Source organism: Acanthopagrus latus, chromosome 14, assembly GCF_904848185.1.
Source record: "Acanthopagrus latus isolate v.2019 chromosome 14, fAcaLat1.1, whole genome shotgun sequence".
Taxonomy (NCBI): domain Eukaryota; kingdom Metazoa; phylum Chordata; class Actinopteri; order Spariformes; family Sparidae; genus Acanthopagrus; species Acanthopagrus latus.
In genome coordinates this window covers 12,838,021-12,858,957 of record NC_051052.1, presented here as the reverse complement: position 1 = coordinate 12,858,957, position 20,937 = coordinate 12,838,021, and the positions used below count along the sequence as shown (strand labels likewise).

Genomic DNA, 20,937 nt, shown 5'->3' with positions numbered 1-20,937 from the left:
TAAACATATTCAAGACGCACTTCTGGCAGAGTCGGCAGAAAGCGCCATTTCTAAGAGTGATGTTCTAATTCTGATTCATGTTTGGTACATAACAAGACAGATTTGAGGTATACAGTGTATGTGGATATAAATCTAGAACTTTGGAGAAATGGGACACATCATGAGGCTGCAAAGTATTTCAAGATGAAGCTAAATGTTAGGGTGCAACAATATCTACGTCAGAACTGCTCCAGTGGAGGGACGCAAAACATTGCCACTATCATATCATATTTTTTTTAAACATAGTGTACTGGCAATATTTAACCCTACTATGCAGTGAAAACACTTTGTAATCAATTATAATAGCAAATATAATAATAATACAACTACATTATTTGCAGGATTGAACATTTGACAACTACTGTGTCTGACCGACACTAGCTCAGACTCTGTATCTTCAGTCGGTCTGATTGTTGTGCAGCATTTCCCCTTCCTTCACTACAAAAGACTATTTGTTTTTAACTTCTGCATCCGTCAATGCCACATACATTTACAAATAAACACACTCACACACGGAGATACACCGCTAAACCGTCTATTTAGGTCGTATATCTGGTCCATCTGCACACTTCTTCCTGTCTGTCAGAAGGTTATAAAACTAATTGAGCACAGCTGTGGTGGTGGTGAGTAGGTTGTGTGTGGGTGGGTTTGCATGTGTGTGTTGTATCTTTTCTTTTTAACTATTTGGGGGTCAGCAGTAGGAACTTAAATAACTCTGTAAGAATAGAAGACCTGTAAATAGGCTCATTTGGGAGGCCAAACTTTGCATGTAAGCACGCGCGTGTGTGTATGTGTGGGTGTGTTTGTGTGCATGCCAGCGCTTCATGCTGTATTCTATTACAAAACAGCTAAGAGAGTGGCATTAAAATTCTCCTCATTGTGTTGACAGACACTGATAGACATGAATACTTGCTACTATTATCCAGTCAAGAATTGTCCAGTGGGAAACAAGTTACGCACTAAGCATTATTTTTCTTAAACGTAATGATTTATCTTATACTACAGAAGCAAAGTAACTATTTACACACTGAAGATTATTCATTGTAGAAGTCACAGTTCTTAATTTTAAGCTCTAACTGAAAAGGTTGTGTTGGATTTCATCTTTGCTGGTTCATGCATGAGCTCTCCACCTGTCATTTCAATATGATTGACGTGATGAGCTTAAAGAAACTGAAGAGTACCTTCGATTCTCCAATGAGTAACTGTAATGTGATCACCGAGACTTAGCCTGTAATGCCTCCCACAGAATTCAGACAGAACGGCAGGGAGAGTGGGTGATGGACACTGATTAAGAAGATGAAAACAGCTGTCCTCCTTCAGTCCTATTTACTCCTCAGCTGACTCATGTACCTGCTCTGACACTTTGTCATTAAAGGAGAAATCAGATGGTGGAGTGATGGCAAAACAAATCAAAACAAATATCATTCCTCCACTCCCAGTAAGCGAATATGTCCAAACTAACTTTATGGATGGACAAGGTCAAAAAGTCAGAAAATAGTCCTTTTGCCTGATCATGTGACTGCTGGTTCCTCTAAAATTAGGAATTAGACCATACATGGACATGGTATTACATCAACTGGGACCACTGCTCACACAACAAGCAATCCGAAACTCATAGCACAGTATGAGCTCACAAGAATTAGGAAATGTGGCAAAATCATTCTTAGAAAGAAAGAACGACAGAGTGACAGATGTTACACGGCCTCAGAGGGATTGGTGTCCTCCTCACACTAATAGACTGGCAAAGATCTGCAAGCTGACACACACACAAATGCATGCAAACGTACATATAAGTTGTACAGATATATGTAATCGTGTTGATTCATTGTCCAGGGTGTATCCCCCCTCTCCCCCAAAGTCAGCTGGTACTGTATGAAACCCCCTGACCTATCCAGGGCTCTCAAGGATAAGCAAGTTTAGCTAATGGATGGATGGATATTGCTTTAAATAAACACAGAGCAACACACTGCTTTACTCAAAGACATACTCAGGGCCTGGTGAGCAGCCCAGTTAAGGTAATTAGATAAGGGCTTTGGCAAGAAGCAGTCAAAGAAACTGAGTTTTCTAGCAACAGATGTCTTTGTTTTACTTTCAAAATATCAAATTATAGCACATTTAGTACATTAGATTAGATGACATTTTGGCAAATGTAAAATGTTTGATCAAAACAACTTCAATCACACGACAAAAGGAGCTCACAATTCCTCAATCAAAACAACTATTTTCCCCCCATTCAAATGCTTTCTGTTGCCCAAAAGAAAATTAAGCTTTGCCGTGATCATATAAACTCACATGGGTTTATTTGGTATAACTCAAGAGTCAAATATGACTGAACCTCTCTATGTTTTTCAGGATTCAAAGCGAAAGATCATAATAAACATCTCTGTGGTATCCAAACAATCAATGTAAAAAGCAAATTACGCTCAAAGAATATTATTCAACGAAAGGAATCGTTTCCTACTCTTGTCTTTCACTTTCATGAACCACTGACAGTGTAGAAACACGACACCGAATCTCACACTTGGTAGAATTAGCTGAAACTGTGCAAATTACTTGCTGCCCAGTAATGCTAATTAACTGGAAAAAACTGCTGAAGGCTGAAATGTTGCATCACTCGACTGCACACCTAATAACATGTGAGTCAAGAAAACCCTTCACAAAGGAAACTAAACAAACAACAAAAGCCAAGAATCCCCATCTTCCAGGATGAAAAAAACAAAACAGTAAGCAGTTACTTAAACCAGTAACTATTGTACCAAACAGCAAGTGAGCGTATATAACTGTGAAGCAGCTTAATTATTGTAGAGGACTCACCAGGTTGGAGTTGGTGGCGTTCGAGTCATCCTCGGGGAAGGGGATGTAGACGGCTAAGGCCACACAGTTGGCGAAAATGGTCATCAGAATGATGATCTCAAATGGTCTGAGAGGAGGGTTAAGGAATATGACTTGGTTCCTGTTAAAGGTATAATAACATGTCTAAAAACAACTAAACATTTGTTATAAAGTGGTTGAACTTTGAAGTGACGTTATCCCAAAGATTCCAACAAAGGTCAAACCCAAGGAAATCCAAACTTTTGCTCAAGGTAAACATTTGTTTCATCTGGTTGAGAGTGGCTGAAACTTCCAGGGAAGCATGAGATGATAGGCTAGAGAATCATGAGCGTTACTTAACGTAACATGACAATATCTTTTATACATTACATGTCTGCCTGAGTCACCTCAAATAGTTTTACATGGCAGGCAAACATGTTAGTTTAACAATGAAGACACCAAGTACCATAAACCCATGCTACCTCAGGACAACATCCAACACTGTTTTGACTAAGAGACCCCTAGTGGCAGAAAATATACACTGTGTGTGTTTAAGTGACATTTGACTTAGGATGGGTCAAAATAATATTCAGTCTGATTGTGTCCCATTCTTTTGCCACATCTTGGGTCCGTGCAACAATATGCTGAAGAGGAAAAAAGTGATTCTGTCCATGCCAACCACCATCACTGGATCGAATAACCCTTGGGTGCGGTTTTAAAAACATGAATCTATAAACATCGGGTTTAGCTAGGTTTCCAATTATTCTCGAAAACTTGTAGTACACAGTACAAAATGATACAGACTCTGACTTCTGGCCTTCTCAAATAGAAAAAACCCTCTTGTCAGGCATGTTATTTCAACAAGGAGGTATTTTTAAACAAGCTAATACATCCTTACATAAGCAGGTATATATACACATGTAGCAGAGTGCACAAGCAGTGTACACAATAAGAGAGATCAAAGCTGTAGAGTTAGCCTTTTCGTTAACAATAAGACACATTGGGTCACTTAGGAACCTCTTTGTGTGTGTGAGGGGGGGTTACAGAGACAGTGCATGCCCTAATATGGGTGCGGCGAGGAGCAGGCCTGTCGCGTGGAAGATGGGATGTGGACAGAGAACGAGTGAGTGCGAGAGGGAATGAGAAAGAGGAGAGAGTTTTTATATGGAACGGTCCTTGAGAGGGGAGTGACCTCATTATTTTTGGCCTCAGAGAGAGAAAGAGAGTGAGTGAGTGGGAGAGATACAGAGTGAGAGAGAATGGAGAGGGAGAGAGGGAGGGAGAGAATGTGAAGGAGAGATAAAGGAGGTCTGGTTTTCATCAACACAATTACTAACTGCCACTGCTGTCACCTCCTTCCACCTCCTTTTTGCTCTCCCTCTGCTCTCCTCTTCCATTCTTCCCTTTCTTCCTACCTTCCTTCCTTTCTCCATTCCCTCTTTCCTCTTGGATGCATGTCAAATTAGTATAAACTCCAGACCTTAGTGGTGTAATGTAAATAGCAATGTACTCAGTGGCATCGTAAGAACCTCAAATTCAGGGGACAAGCCATGAGCAAATGTACAGTGCACATTTTTATCGTCGACACATAATGTGACACCATAATTGCAGGCTTTCCCATCTTGAGAACAATGTTTAATCATTTGCTGTGTCAGTTTTAGCATGTGGGTAACCATGAAGGGATCATGGCCTTGTTACTACACTACAGCAATTGGTAATTGTTGGCTGAGGTACCTTGGATCTGGGTGTACTGAAACATCTGAGATACCATTCGCAGTGGTGGTATTTAAGAAAAATGACAAAAGTGGAAGTAAACAGTTCTCAGTGATGGATTATTCTAAATCAGATCTGTCTGCAGGTGTTGCAGTAAAGAGACCCAGAGCTCATGGCTGCCTGCCTGGAAAGATGAATGCATTCAACACTTCACTAGATTTAAGTCTGTGCCACCACTAACAACATTATTTTTTATTTGCAAAAGAGCATTAACTTAAGTTTGTGGCAGTAGCTTTAATACATTTGATCCTGGTTATATGGTGACCCTGAGGATCAAAACACATACTTTTAGGAAATGTGTTTTCTGAAATGTAACTGTGTTTTCTGAACATTGTTCTCTCCAGAAATGTTTGTGTTTGGATCCTCAGAGCCAGCATATAATCAGGATCAAACTGAGTGAAGTTATAGGCCTTAAGACTTTTTATGGTAGGGCTAATACTTAGTTTATGTTTGGATTAAGTACTGACCCTTGAACATCATCAGCCACAAGATCACCCAGATCATTCATCTTGGGACGAAAATGCATCAAAGTTAATCACTCACCCTTGTACAGGGCGCTCATTAAAACACACTCCAGACATGCGGGGACCCACAGAAAATCAGGTCTGTGACTCATTCTGGGTTTCTGACCCATAATTTTTGAAAAAAACCCTTGAGGTCTACTGTTTGTTGCAAAACTCTTGAAAGAAATTCTGGGGGCCTGAGTGAAGAATCAAACCAAGTGTATTATTAATGTGCAGCACATAAATCAGCATTACAATAGCAAATATCCATTTTAAGAGCCTTGAAGCAAAGCAATATTAATGGTAAGAGTCTGGGCCAAAGCTAATTGGAGAAACTGACTCTGACGGCTCTAAAAAACAGCAATAAATTTAACAGAACTGAAATCAGCAGCCAGTTAGCTCAGCAGGATTCACAGCTGACATAATGTTGTATTCACAAGGGTGCTACTGTCTGAGGCATTTTAGAATGTAATATATACATTCAGCATTTTAACAAGCTAAATGTATATGCTTACGACAAATTGTCACAGTGGGATTGCATCCACACTCACACCAGGATGCCGTTATTCTCTGAAATACCACTGCATTCAGCAGTTCACATAAACGCTACATGTAGCTGCACAACAACACAGATAATCTCCTATCTCGACAAACCCAAATAAGAAAGCAGGGATATACTGATATTATCTGGGAGAGCAGGCTCAACACTCATATGTGTTACGCTGAGAATATTTATCTTGTTTCCTGATTGAGCTGAAAATGCATACAAATAGTGTAACCCCTCCCGTGACCTGATGCAACACTTAAGCTGTGAGCCAGGAAACAGAGCGTGCGTGCGTGTTTGTGTAAGTGAACTCAACGACACCTTTTCAAAACTGCCACTTAGTGTGATTTCATATACGGAACATAGTTGTTAGATGTACACCTGCCTCCGCTCTCTTCTTGTCTCTCACGCTGACCTTGCAGTGTGCAGGTAATGCTTAAATACTATAATTACATTGCATGTGAGAGTGCTGCGTCTGTGTGTGTGTGGGCTTCAGACCTTTATCATCTGTGTGTAAGTGTGTGTGCTCTACAAGTGTGTGCGTGCGTGTGTGTGTGCGTGAGCTCAGACGGGCCCCATCGACCTGTTGAGAGCAGCAGCTGTTGTCATGGTAACAGAGGAGGAAGATTTCGGATCTGCTATCCCTAGAGACAGAGGTACTCACAGAATACAGGACACACACAGACACACACACGCACACACACTTACTGACGCACACTTATGCACATGCAAAAAGCCTATAGAATAAAAACAGCACATGAATGCAAAGCAACACACATGTACAGAATAAATGCATGCATCACAGAGCACAAAGTCACCCACAGAGAGTACTGTTCAACTGCAGGCTGCATTTAAACCGGCCCACGCTGCAGGTATGAAGGACATCCCAGAATAGGGTATTTAGACGGACAGGCAAGCAGAAAGACTGACAGTTTGATTGGGATTTTTGAAACAAGTGAAGGGCAAAATCTACTGCAATTTCACTACTGTTCACTTTCACTTTTACTGTTTTTTTTTTTTTGGTGGCTCAGACTCTATCCTGTTTCTTTCTCCCTGGTCTCTCACTCTCCCTAAGAGCCCTCTTTAATGCCCCTCGTATTTCCTTCACTCATCTAATTCCCTCATCTTTCTCCCTCGGTAACTCTGTCTCCCTCTTCCCTCCCTTCAGAGCTGTTTAAATGAATGATGCTGGGAATTGTGGGTAATGATCTGAACGCTCATCAGTCATTGGCTGAGATTGTTCCAGTGACCCTGAGGGATTATGTATGCTTTTTTCTATTCATTTTCTTTTTCTTTTCTTTTTTTACACCATAAGCACAGATGGACAGGGTATCTTAAGGTCTACTGTTTTGACATTTTGACTTTTAATAATGACTTTAAATACACAATGTGATCACACGGATCAGTCGCCTGTGTTAAACAGAGGTTGATTACATACTCCGCTCTCAAGGACCGTTCCCACAAGAAATTTGGATTTATTTTTAAGAAAACATGTCCATTGTTTGAGTGATACGCATGAAGAAATGCGCACCATGGTGAACGAGAGTCAGGCTTATCACATTAAACTGAGCGCAACTATCAAAACAAATGGAGGACCGAATAGAACAGAACAGTGATTTAGTAGTTCTTATACGCTAATAAGACTGTCACAAGAAATCTCTGGATATTTAAGAAATGGATGCCTACTATGCGTGGCTGCAAGAACAAAGAGTGGAACGAGAAAAATACTTTCAATGGTCAATGGAACAGTATGTGTGGTGAACAATTATAACAAACCATATTTTTAGTTGCTCTTTAGTTGTTTTATAGCCAATTATGTTACCATTTCAGATTTTTCCCACTTCTATAATTCCCTCACGCAACCTTCCTCAAACAAATACATCCTCTCACTTTTTCCTCACCAATTCGCTCTGCCTTCACGTCTCTCCTCTCCCTCATGATCCCCCTATCCTCTCTCCTCTCCTCCCCTAACTCATTTTTTCCCTCCCCTTCCTCTGTCATTTTTCGTGTTTACCTTTCCCAGCCTCCCCTCGATCCCACCCTCCCTCTTCAGCTACTCAGTTCCATCGCCTCTCCTGCCGACATCCACGTCCTGCCCACATCCCTGCCCTTGTCATTTCCCCGACCCCTCCTCTTCATCTCCTTTACTCCCTCTCAGGACAAAGTGTGACTACGCTCTTGCTGAGTCCATACTCATGTGGACCCTCTCCCATTATAGATCACTTTGACTGTGACACTGACCATTTCTGTCTCACTCCCTTTCTCCATCTATCTCACCCAGAGGGAAAACCAAGTCATTATGTTCAGCGGCTTAAAAAAAAGAAAAAGAAAATTCTCCAGAGGAGAGGAAGGGTAGAAAGGAAGGACGGGTGGAGGAGCAGCAGGAATAAAGGGATTTGGATGGACAGAGAGAGGGAGACACGGATAATAAATGAGAGATGGAGGGTGGGGGAAGCGAAGAAGGGAACAGAGGCATGGATGAACCTGGGGGAAAGAGGATGAACACAGCAAGAAAGAGCGAAGCGAGGGGAGAGACGTATGCAGTGGAGAGGTGTGAAGAAGGGATGAAAATGACACAATTTGTTTTATCCTCCTGTGAGAAAAGAATGTGAGATGAAAGAGGGAGAGAGACGAAGGAGAGAGAGAGAATGAGAAGGACAGACAGAGGAAGGGGAGCAAGGATTAAGACGAGCGACTGGAGAGCAGGGAATCACAGCGAGACATGGGAGGGAAGAGGTAATGATTAAGAAGGGGAAGTGTGACGCATTCTTAACCTGTTTACATCCTGTGTCCCTTATGTCCTCCTTTCTTTTCCTCCTTGTTCTCCTCCTCACCATTAGTTTCTTCTACCTGCATCCATCCATCCATTCCACTGCCTGTGTAAGATTACATTTATCTAGGAGTGCTGAATCGCAGCTTCTAATGGATCATCAGATCAGATATGGAAGTTACAGTGCTGTATATATTTTAATATTAAAATGAAATTGCAACATTAAGCAGGACAAATACACCTCTGTTCCTCTACTTCAATTTAAAGTAGAACCTGCAGCAAACTTTTTGCATTGTCTACGTTATTTCTCCAAGATTCACTCTCTGTTGCTTCAGGTTGGGTTATTGCCAAAGGAACGAACTTCCTCATCTGCCGGATGCAAATGTTCCTGTCTTTCAAATCCTTAACAAGCACTCAGACAAGGACTCAGAAAACTTGGGGGCTTAAAGGTCATTTCAGAATATTTACACCTCGTCCCTTTGTTTTCTGGTTTTTAGTTTTTCTTATTTTGACATCTAAATGACAAATACATACAAAAAATTTTAGAACTGGTTGAATAGATGACCTAATCCGGCAGCTAAGAAACAGCCTGCAATGGCAGCAATGTAATCCTCGAAATGCGCCTGTCAATGTACATCCATTAAAAGTCGTTGTTTCTCCAGTCTCAGATTGATATTCTCAGTATCTAACAACACTGTGGAAGGGAGTACTACAAAACTAGACCTTTTTTATTAAAAAGAAAGACATTTCTTTGGTTAACCAAACTAATGTAATATTGTGTGACTTTGGTGTTTCAACATCCAAACTTATGTGTCTATCATGCAATCTGCTGGACCACTTCTGAAACATTTTGTACCTATTATGTAAATAATGTAAATAAAATAGGGCACTGGTTTTAAAATACTGGAAAGACCAACAAAAGACAAGACAGGACAACCAAAGAGACTTAGTGAAGAATGTCAGGTGTCAACTCGGGACGGTGGTTTACCGATTCATGGTTGGGAATATTTTTGACCAGTTACGGTCAGCACTACCACATTAAGACACCTGCTAGTTTACGTTGATGGGTGTGAAGTATTACATGCAAAAAAAAACCCAAAGAAAAATTGGCATCTCTAATGAAGAATCTCAAACAGCATAAAAACAAACCTCCACTCATGGTTAGTTAAAGGATACTTCCACTCTACGATGCTGATGCAGGCCCTGCGGATGGGGTTCTTGAGCGTGAGACAAAGCAGGGCTCGTGGCGGCCTTGTGGCTGTTGTCGTTGTCTGTTTCTTGGGCTTAGAGCTATAGTGTTGTCTCTTCCTTTGCGTGGAGCTGGCCGTGGAGATGGGCCCGCCCCCTCCCGACCCAAGCCCTGCGACTCCACTCGCTGCGGCATTGCCCATCATCTTCGCCTGCCGCGCAGCGTCGATGGCCGCCTGCCAGCTCAGGGCTGCCCCCGGTGTGGGGATGTGCTCCGGGGCCAGGCCCACCACTCCAACCCCGTGGTTGACCCCGCCCCCTCCTCCATCATGGTCGACGTGGCTAACACCGCCACTGTGCTCATTAGTCAGGCCGGGGGGAGGAGGCCGAGGAAGGGGGGGAGGAGGAGAGTAGTCGGAGCCTGGAGTGGAGAGAGGAGGAGAGGAGCAACCACCATGAGTAACAGTCAGTAAATCACCTCCTTCTAACTGGAAGAGGTTCATTTAATACATCGCACATGCTTCCTCCAAGTTGACACAGTGTTTACATTTCTTTAGAGATTGGTAGATTGCTTTGAAGGCCTCAAGGGTGTTTGAATTTTTGACATATCAGTTAATAAGCCCTGTATATTTTCTAGACTCTGAAGTGTCTCCCTGTAGAATAGACCGATGAGTAATATTCTCCCATCTGTCAGGCAAGTACAACAGAGCTAACTGTGTGCTGTTTAGTTCCTCAGCATATTGTGTAGGTTATACAGTCCATTCACTTTGTGTCAACACACAAACACAACCCCACTTGTCAGACCAGCAGGTACGTACTGGCTGCTGTAATGATCATACTCTTTGCTTACGTTACACGACTGGCATATTATCTCACAACTCTTTATCACTGGCACATTTTTAAGTTACAAAAAACAAAAAAAAAATAAATAAAATTAGTCATAGGGTGCAAGCCCTGCATAAGAACAGGGAGCGCGGAGTGAAAGACTACAAATTCCGACAGTCAGTGTGCAGATAGCAAATGTACGCAGTGGGGGAAAAAAGAAAATAAGAATGTAAGAGAGAAATGAGACACAGAATTACAATAATCTCAGGGAGATTACATATAGTTGTATCACCCAGACAAATTGCAAGAATAACTGAGTAAAAGTACTGCAAGAGAGCGGATTATTCATACTGTATGCTTAGCCAGATTAAAGACAGTTATAACATCCTCTCAGCCTCCCCATCCATCTGACATGCGAAAAGGGATTCCACAAAAGCTCTGACACTGTAGTAGATTACACACACTGTGATACAATATGCCCTTTTCAGGTTCATTCTTCATGCTTTAGGAAAACTACTGTGAAATTCTGAAATGGAAAAAAGCTCCAGTTACAGATGCTATCAAGCCATTTCTACACAACAATTTTGTTTTGGAGCAATAACTCTTGAATTTACTTTATTTTACAGAAGTTTGTTATCGACACTCTTGCTTGGAAAACACATTGGACAGTATCACTTGTGAGTCGCATTAACTGCATGTGCAATACATGTGGCTATATATGCAACAACACCATAAGTCCACACATTTCTATAGCACAAGAAACCTTGATCTTGGCTGTAACAGTAATATGCAAACTGAGCTCGCACCAGTGCGCTGAGAAAATGATCAATATGCCAATTTCAGTCCCATTTGACCAAACGTAATTCCCAGCGTCAAAGTCACAAATCCCACAAATGCAAAGCTACTTTTGGGAGAAGAAGAATGCAAAATTTTAAGGAGCCCCTGTAAAGTTAATCCAACCTGTGCTGTAACAACAGAGATAAGGAGACAGAGAGAGAGAGGGAGAGAGAGAGAGAGAGAGAGAGAGAGAGAGAGAGAGAGAGAGAGGAGGGGAAAAGGGATGTACAGGGGTTAGAGAGAGGAGGCGGAGGGAGATAGACTTATCCTGTATGCTTAGTACGATTACAGAGTGGTTACAATATCCGCTGAAATCCCATTCCTCTCACTACCGAGCTTGACGATTCTACATATGAACTCGCTGGATGAGAGGACATTACAACACGTCCTGACAAGTAGTAACTATAACACACCCACTATCATTATTAGGTGTTTTCTTCCATTGTATTTTTGGATCATTTTTAATTGGCTGATTTCACTTGCCTTATTGTAGATCTGATCGTATATAAGGAGGTATAATTGGGCCGATAAACGCTCTACCCCTAGTTCGATGAAATCTATAAACTCATATTTAATTATTAACAAAATGTAGGTTTCATCCAAATGCCTTTATGACTCAAACTGGCTCCTATCAGTATTTGACAGGATTTTTATGAGTTCTGGACAAAAAATGTTGATGAGAAAAGTAGCTAACCATCAAGCTAGCTGTCAAATAATCTGAACAACTTCGGTTAGCTTAACATTATTATATTACAATATTTGTCTCTGAAGTGTAGTATGGTATTATATAGAAAATACTTGTAGTATGCACTTGCAGTATGTACAAGCTATACTCCTATACTTGACACTGTAAAACGTTACAGACAACACTACAGAAACACGTCTGAAAACGAGCTAGTCAAGCTAGCATTGTGTTTTAGCCAGCAGCAGCTAGCTAACGTTAGCTTAACCAAGGGCAGCACAGGGTGTCTAAAAGTAAAGCAAAGAAGTGACGCAACCACAAAAACAACAACTTGTAAGTCATAAGCTTGACGTTAACTTACAAAACGTGTGAATTTGAGGCCTCTCCCTCTTTTGGTGAAGGCTAGCTTGACGACACCACCTCCAACCGGAGACTCAAGCTAAGCTAACCATCATGGACTAGCTAGTCCTCCTAAACTGAGAGTCACACTCCTATCCTGTGTTTATAATATTTGATTATACTTCTAATATTCAATACTTATCACTTCAACCTTTTCCCCTTATGCAGCAGGTGTATGTAGGTCTTGTGGATGTGAAGAGGAGAAAAGATGGTGCTCTACCTGCCTGAGGGAACCTACCTTCACCCTGTGACCTTTCAATAATCGTCAAACCAGCACTCTTCAATTATTGCTTTTGTTGATTTTAATCCTGCAATTTCTTCTTCTTCTTCTTCTTTTTTTTAAATTTCCCCTTTATGTAAAGCACTCTGTAGTATTTGTATACATAAGTGCCATGCAAATAAACTTTATTATCTTTTAATTACAGTGCAAATAAAAGATCCAATGCCCGGAAGGTACCCTTAAAACAAAGGCACTGACTTAACAAGAGCAACAACAACAACAGAACAAGATATGTCTGCTAAATATTTAGGAGCGGTGGTGCTTTGAATACTGTGCCCAGGGAGGTGTTCTTTACATTCATCAGCAGTGAAGTCACTGGGTATCAGATGCAGCTGTGCCTTATGGGGAAATAAAAACACTGTGGTTTTAATTTGGAGCATTTCATTACTTGGATGGAGCCATATTTTCCCAATCTTCTCTACACGCTGGCATTGATTTTCTTGGAAGGTTTTTTTTTTTTCTGAATTAACAGCAAAAATACTTTTATCATGCATGCAAACATGACACACACACACACACACACACACACACACACACACACACACTTTTTGGCTGCAGCGCTCCCTGCCCTGGAAAAGACCCACTTTTTCTTTACACCATCGACTCCAGTGTCAGTTAATATCTGCTTCCTGGCTGCTGTTGCGCATCATCATCATCTCTCTCTCTTTCCCTCACACACACACACACACACACACACACACACACACACACACTAGCAGGCACCTAATCACTTTCAGCATATTGTGCTGCTGCGTGATCAGTTTATCTCACTCCGCCTGCCCCTCTCGCAGGGTGTACCCCACTGAGGGTGTGTGTGTGTGTGTGTGTGTGTGTGCGTGTGCGTGCACAGCATGAGCGAGAGTGTGAGGATTAGAAGAGAGTAAAACTTGAATAATACTGAGCTCACTAATCTGTCTGACCGCATGTCTCCCTGTGTGTCTGTCCTGTCGCATGCATATGCACAGTCATGTCGTGTGTGTGTTGTATGATAAACCACATGCTGATGTGCGGACTGTAATTCCATTAGCAGCTCTTTATTCTGCAGGAGAAAAAAAAAAGCCCCGGCAGCAGCCCATGGATATATGATTCTGACTGAAGGAGCAGAGGGAGGAGAAGGGGATGGAGGAAGAAAAGGAAAGAGGATGAGAGTACTCTAGGAGGAGGTAGAGGGTCAGTGAGAGAAAAAAGGAAACAGAGATGATTTAGGAAGGGGGGGAACATCTACAGACAAGGAGGAGAGGAGGGGAACAGGAGGAGGAGATTAAGGATCTAAAACGGAGCAGTAAAAAAAAAAAAAATGAAGGAAAGAGGGAAGATGGAAAAAAAAATTGGGTGGAGGGCTCAGGCGCTTAACCGTGAGTGACAGAGCTTAATCCAGTAATTTATCCATCCATCATATGACTTCACAGCAGAGAAATATTCCACTCTAATTCACTCTTAAAGTATTACCGTCAGTGCAGTCAATGGCGTTGGCGCAGACAAAGGTTTTCCTCTGTGATTCAGCCAATCAACGGCTCTTCCAACAGCTCTGCTGCTAACAGTGTGATTAGCGCTACAATAAATATATAGGTCTCATTATGCATACTTAAATCATTGGTACATTGAGTGGCCGCCTCATGCGGATCAGTGATTGATGGATAAAAGAACGGGTGAGGGGTCTTTTCCCACTGCAGACACTCTACCGTTGGAGGAAAAGCGCACAGGTGGAACCAATAACCTCAGTTCCCCCTCAAGTGTCCCAGCAAGGCATAACCGTGATAACAGGACCCCGAAACCGAAGCGACTGAATGCTATTTAGTCATCATTGATTTTATTATTCACGCCTGTGCTTTCCCTGCTTTGATCAAAAAATGCCGTCTTGCGAGAGAGGCTCTTGTTACGGACATTTTTCAAGCTCCTCCATGCGGTTGATTTGAATGATTTTTGACTGATTGGCCCTCTCCCTCAGGACCCAACAGTCATGCAAAAGTGACTGACGTGTCCCTGTTGAAGCTGGAGTCGAGGGACAAATTAAACCATTATCGTTCCAATTAGTATTTCAACCTGTGGAGCGGATCAATCAGCCGGAATAACCGAAGAGACCCTGTGTGCCACAGCCAGTGAAATTTAAAAGAAAAATCCTGGCTTATGTTGGCACAAACACAGAAAAACTGTCAGTATGCGGCACAGAGCGGTGAGTCTTTACACATGAGCACGTTTACTGGAAAGACAGTCGGCCTTTCGCTCTAACTGAACCTGAAGTGAACCTAACTGAGCCCCAACTTCAGCGCGAACTGAACCGCAGGGCTGTAATGAGCTGCGGTACGAACTCAAGTCACTGGAGCTCTTATCTGCTTAATGATAAAGACTGGAGAGAGAGATCACTATCGCTGCGACTGCGAGCTCTCTGTTGTAAAAAAATTAATAAATAAATGTTGCCACCGCGTGCAAAGACATAAAGAGTACGCGGCAAATTTGTTCCGTCTAATACTGCTTACCAACAATTTATGGTTCCAGCTCAAAATAAAAGAAAAAAGAAAACTCATTCAGACTCCCGATGTCCTTAGCTGCTCGGCTCATTTAATTGGCTCGACCAGATAACGGACAGCAGAAGGGGACCAATCAGATTATCCCGCCCTAAATCAGCCTCTCACATCATCTCCTCTGCGTGCCCTTCTCTCTCTCTTTTCACTTTTTTCTCCCTCCACGTCTGCCTCTCTTCTCTCTCTCTGTATCCTTCCATCTGCTTTCCTTTTTTTTCTCCTCTGCCGCCGCCGTCCTCCCAAGCGATGATCTATTAGGGTGGGCGGTGATGATGCGATTACCAGTCAATTAACTGATGATGACACCTGATCAGACACTAATTAACGCGGGACGCACGCGTGCGACCACACGCACTGAGGGAGGGCCCTCACCTCTGCAGCAGCTCTAATTCAAAATCTTGTAAAAAGAAAAACAGAAAAAAGAGAAATCTTATTAACAAGCCTTACTGAGGTCCAGAAAATTGGGTCTGATCTTTTTTTTTTTTTTTTGTGGATCTGACAAGACACACACACACACACACACACACACACACACACACAACACACCAGTCACCTGCTGTCCCTGCTGAATCGCTTCTTTTGAACAATGACCTCTTTTTTTTTGCGATACCACCTCTTCCTTTCTCCTCTTCTCTCCCAGCTCAACATCTTTATCCTCCTCCCAATCACCGCCCTCATCCATCCATCCTCTCCGTCCCTTACCCTCTCTCTTCCTTTTTCTCCTCGTCATCGCCCCATACCTATTAACAATCGCCCTCCTCTTCTTCACCCTCTTCTTCTCCCTCCATAATCTATATCGCTGTCACTCCCTCCATTGGCTCTCCGGCATGTGGACAAGTTCATTTTCAGCCCGTGTGCCCGCCCCCCCCGCCCCATTAATCTACCCCTCCTCATCTCTCCATTTTTTTCTCTTGATCTCCCCGCTCGGCTGCCTCTCACGCTTTCTCTCATCACTTCCCTCTCTGTCATTTTCAAACAGCTGACATGTATTCTCTCTCTCTCTCTCACTCTCCGTAGTCTCCACTTTCGCTCCTATTTAGACTGGAAAACTTAAAATGGCATAATAAAGTCGACCTCCTGTTCCTTTTTATTTTTGCCTAGAAACTGATTGCCGCCGCTTTCCATGTTTCTCGGGGGCTCGCATGACATCCCATTACGCTTAATCCCCATTTTCGCTGTCGTCATAAATACCGGTTGTAAGCCTAATATTGTTTTTATCCAATTTGTGTGTCATCCACTCACTCACACATGTGCACACACACGCAGGCACAAATTCAAAAGCAAACTTAAGAAGGCTCGCCTCGTATCGCATGTGTACATATGCATTGATTTCTCATGTGTTTGTGTTTGTGTGCGTGTACGTGTGGGTGGCTCTCTCGCTCGCCTCTCTGCTTGCTCGGCCCATATGTGCCCATTATCTGGCCGAGTGAGCACACCACACAGACACACCTGCTCCCCTTCAGCGCGTGGACACACGAGGGCGTGCACACACACACACACACACACACGCTCCCCCACTCGAAACGCAAGGCGCACACACACGCACCTGCTCCCTGTGATCTATGACCCCACCCCCCCCCCCCCCCAATGGACGATTACAGTACTCGCTGACACAACAGTGCACACACACACACACACACACACACACCAAACCCACACAGCATGAACAGGACACGCGCATGCAAATTTACAAGGGGAACACGTAAGGCGGCCGACCACATGTTTGCTATCAGAGCGGAGAGGCTTGCTGAGCAAACATGACAACCCAACAAGCTGAAAAAAAAAAAAAAAATGCATCATCCGGCGTGGAATATTCACCATTAATGGACAAAGGGACGGCCTATTGTCAAGAGAAATACCTGCTCGTTTTCTGTACATTGAAAATAAAGTGCCTCTCATTTTTCCGAAAGCCACGGAGCAGTAAACACACCTCCGCCTGCCACAATTGAAGCCGTTCGTCCCATTTTGGCCCCGTCAACAAAAGAAAGACATGACAGAAGGGCGCATTCACTGTTTTATTTTGTCATAAATGAGGTCAATCTAACAACAAAACAGCAACAAGTATTTGTGCTGAACACTATTTTTTTTTTCCTTTCCAGCCTCCGTGCTGTTATTGCACTTTTCATAGCTGGGAACACTGCCTATAAAGCCCCTTATCGTATATGGATTTATTCATTAAACTAGTAACGTACTATCTGGATGCAAGGGAGGGGAGTGTGTGTGTGTGTGTGGGGGGGATGTGAAAGCGCACACATGTGTACGTGCACACTCCTCCACACATGAGATAGGTATGACAGTAACATGCCAAGGGAATACATGCGTATAAATTATGCATCCGCGCTCCGTTTTCAAGCGCACATTGCTCACTGTCATCTGGACTTTCTAGTTTATTACAGCCCCGCCCGGGCCTTTGGGTGGTGAATCACGGTTCTGAAGCTCTGATTGGTTCTTATTTTCCTACTCCCAGGAGGTCGGAGTGGTCGACTGCATTTCTTTGAAACACAGGGGGGAAAGAAATGGAACCCTCATATATGTGTCTGCAACTTTGTGTCAAAGAAATTCTCTCGAATTTGGCATCCATGCCAAGGCTGCTTCTTTCATGAGCTGGTCATTGTTTACAGTTCAATTAGCAACTGACCTTAGGACTTTTACAACCGGATGTTTGGTGTCTGGTCAGATGACAGCAGATGGGTACCACGATTGCATTTCAGCCAGTGCACTCCACCTCTTTTTGCTCCCCACATGGACTGTTGCAACCAAAGCCCCTTCTCTCTCTTATCCCATTTCCCCTATTTAGGGGGCCTACTTACCAACCCACAATCCCGATGTGTCAGTATTTGACAAGGTGGAAATCAGACTCAGAAATCAATCTTATTTCTTACCTACTTTGTTAAAAAAAAATTTTAATGGCTTGCACGGTAGTGCCGACCTTTGAACGTTTGACGTTTTCTCCCTAAGAGTTAGATAAGAGGCATAAGATGCCATTGTTGCCTAGCAGAAATACCTCCATCCACAGGTGTCAAAATACACCTACAGCAGCCCCTCTAAAGGCTCACGCATTTGCTTAATCAGTACAAATATCAAGGTTGATGTTTGTGGTTTTCGTATGTTTGGTGTGTATAGTTGGTATCTTCTAGGAGACAGGGTTTCTGACTGGACTTTTTACCAGATCAGCCATATAAAAAAAAATTGAGTGCAACTGCAATCTCAGAGCCTGATGTTACAAGCAGTCAATAAAGACAGACAGACAATCTGATAAGTGTCATCTTGGTGACACACTGTGTAAGCTACCGCTAAAAATGGATGACAGCACACACTTATTTCACTTATGATGTCAGCTCAGACGAGTACAAAAGATACAGAGTCTGATTTCAATCACTGCTGTTGCTCGATACTAGAATTGAACTGTTACGGCGCGTTATTGCACAAGAAATGACTGACACATGTTAGATTTTTATTCTCCTTAAGATAATTCTAATACAGGAAATGTCTCAAATGGCTGATAGCGGAAAAATAAAAAAATGATGTCACCGTTTTGATTTATGACAAAACCAGTGGCGACATCGCTATCAGCATCCCTTCTTCATACATTATGAGCTGTGATAGGCAGGAAGAATGAGGCGAGAGAGAGAGAGAAAGAAGACAAGAGCAAACAAAGAAGAGAGAAAAGTGAGCGTGAGGAGGAGGAGGAGGAGGAGGAAAAGACGAGCAAAAGAAGTGACAGAGATAGCGATTGTGTGGCAGAGGAGGAGAAGGAGGAGAAGCGAGAGGAGGAGGAGGAGGAGGAGGAGGAGGAGGAGGAGGAAGGCTTGTTCACACTGCGCCTCCGTGCCGACCTTGCATACACACATATTCACACACGGTGCAGGCAGCAGATATTAATAACTCCTTATTAATATTCATCTGCAGTGGAGAGATGTGAGGCCAGAGTAACCCAGATACCAGCCGTCTCTACCTGTCTCTCTCTCTCTCTCTCTCTCTCTCTCTCTCTCTCTGTCGTTCCTCATGTTCACCATCTCCAACAGTTTGTCTTTGCGTTGTACATATTAGCCCCTCGGCTGACGCTCTCATCCCAATTTGCTGTGATTGAGACGGTGTGTCTTCTGCTTCTGCGTGGCGAGGACACCCCGAACCAAACACTTCCCAGCAAACACCCGTCGGACGGTGACATTGTGTCTTTGGCCATAAATGAACCCGACCCCCAGTCCTCATTTAGAGATGTGACTTAACGTCAATGTGTTGGTCTTAGTTTTAGTTGATTTATTATTCTCATTCTTTTTTCTGATTATAAAGCTGCTGAATAAACACTGCGTGCATAAAATCTAGCAGAACGGCTGAATAAGCCCGATGGTGGTAATGTCATATTTCAACATCAGGGCGTCCGGAAAGGATCTCAAGCTGATGGTCAGCACAACTTCACCATTGTGGAATGTCATGATTGGACATTTATTGGACAAGCATTGTGCTTTTTCTGTATTTTTCCTTTCCTTCAGTATTTAATACAGTGCTCTTGTGCATGTAAAAGATCTAGAAATTTAAAAAGGTGGAAGACCGGACCAACAGAAACTCCTCTCTCCCACAGAAAACACTGCTTCTTGAACGCCTCGTCGGTAGTCCCACCTTTAATTGAGTGACTTGGTGACATCAAACTATGGCACCATGTCATACATGCACACAATTTATGCCTAGCGGCTGGTTTGGCACGGGTGAACTGCTTTACCACAGCTGCTCTACTGTTGTTAATGGTGCTGAGTCAGGCGTGCGGGAGCTGACCAATCAGAGGAGACTGGGAATTTGAGACATGGTGAGAAAGGGGGAATACAGTGCTGTAACACTTGACAGTATGAAGAAACACGTGTTTTTTGAGCACTAACGCATGTAAACTTATTCTAGTAGTCACCTAAAAATAAAATCACGAACCTGAAAATGCATATTATGTCTCCTTTAAACAGAGGTTATTCTATGTCTCAGTGTTTCTGGGTTACATCCCTAAATTCTCCAGACATTCTGGAAAATGATGCCTCTGAAATTCAGGTTTAAACATGTTCTTGTGACTAATGGTTACAGAGGGGATGTGTATTATTTGTTAATCCATGTCAAACACTGCCTTGTTTAATCTTATCTCCTCTCTAGTCTCCCTCGTCTCTGCACTTGCCCTTCTTTTGTAGTCTGCACTGTACTCTCTGGGCTCCTATAATATATATGCAGTTCAGACGGCACTTTCATCCAAAGCGCCTTCCGGTGAAGTGATTGCATTTTCCGTGTGTGTGTGTAGTCCCACTGAATGGACCTCCTAACCTTGGCAAGGTCATTACGATGCAAAACCAACTGAGCAACACATGACCACCCGCACAGTACAGAATCAGACAGGGTCTGGGATATTAATGTGGGATGTTTCAGCTGCCATACAGGTGGAACACAGTAAGGTGCAGGACAATGAAAGTCAGTATGAACTGAGTACGTCATGCATCATCTGCCAATGTAGATTTACGTCACACACCTGGGTACTTCCTGTCCGTACCGTGCTGCAGCCTTGTTCATGGAAATATGAAGTTCCCACGTTATTTTTCCCATCAGTGATGTACAAATATAACTCACACTTCTGTGTTGTGAAATGTTTCCCCATGTCTTGCACTGTTAAATTTACGCATGTGAAGACCCTGTCCAGTCACCTGCCTGTCCCAGTTACCGCTTTTGGTTTGTGTTTCCACTGCACTCTCTAGCAGAAATCACAAATAGACAAAATTAACCCTTCAAACAAAAC

At 42.9% G+C, this 20,937-nt stretch overlaps 1 protein-coding gene across 9 annotated transcripts in view; it reads right to left on the bottom strand.

The window, feature by feature from the left end:
* Positions 1 to 20,937, bottom strand: part of cacna1c (calcium channel, voltage-dependent, L type, alpha 1C subunit) — a 210,730-nt gene that overhangs the window by 132,736 nt on the left and 57,057 nt on the right. For all 9 annotated transcript variants that reach the window (XM_037121307.1, XM_037121309.1, XM_037121308.1 and 6 more), the window contains 2 exons: positions 9,617 to 10,049; positions 2,854 to 2,959 (listed from right to left, as the gene is read on the bottom strand). In XM_037121307.1, coding sequence (XP_036977202.1) covers positions 2,854 to 2,959; positions 9,617 to 10,049 — 539 coding nt within the window. The remainder of the gene's footprint in view (positions 1 to 2,853; positions 2,960 to 9,616; positions 10,050 to 20,937) is intronic.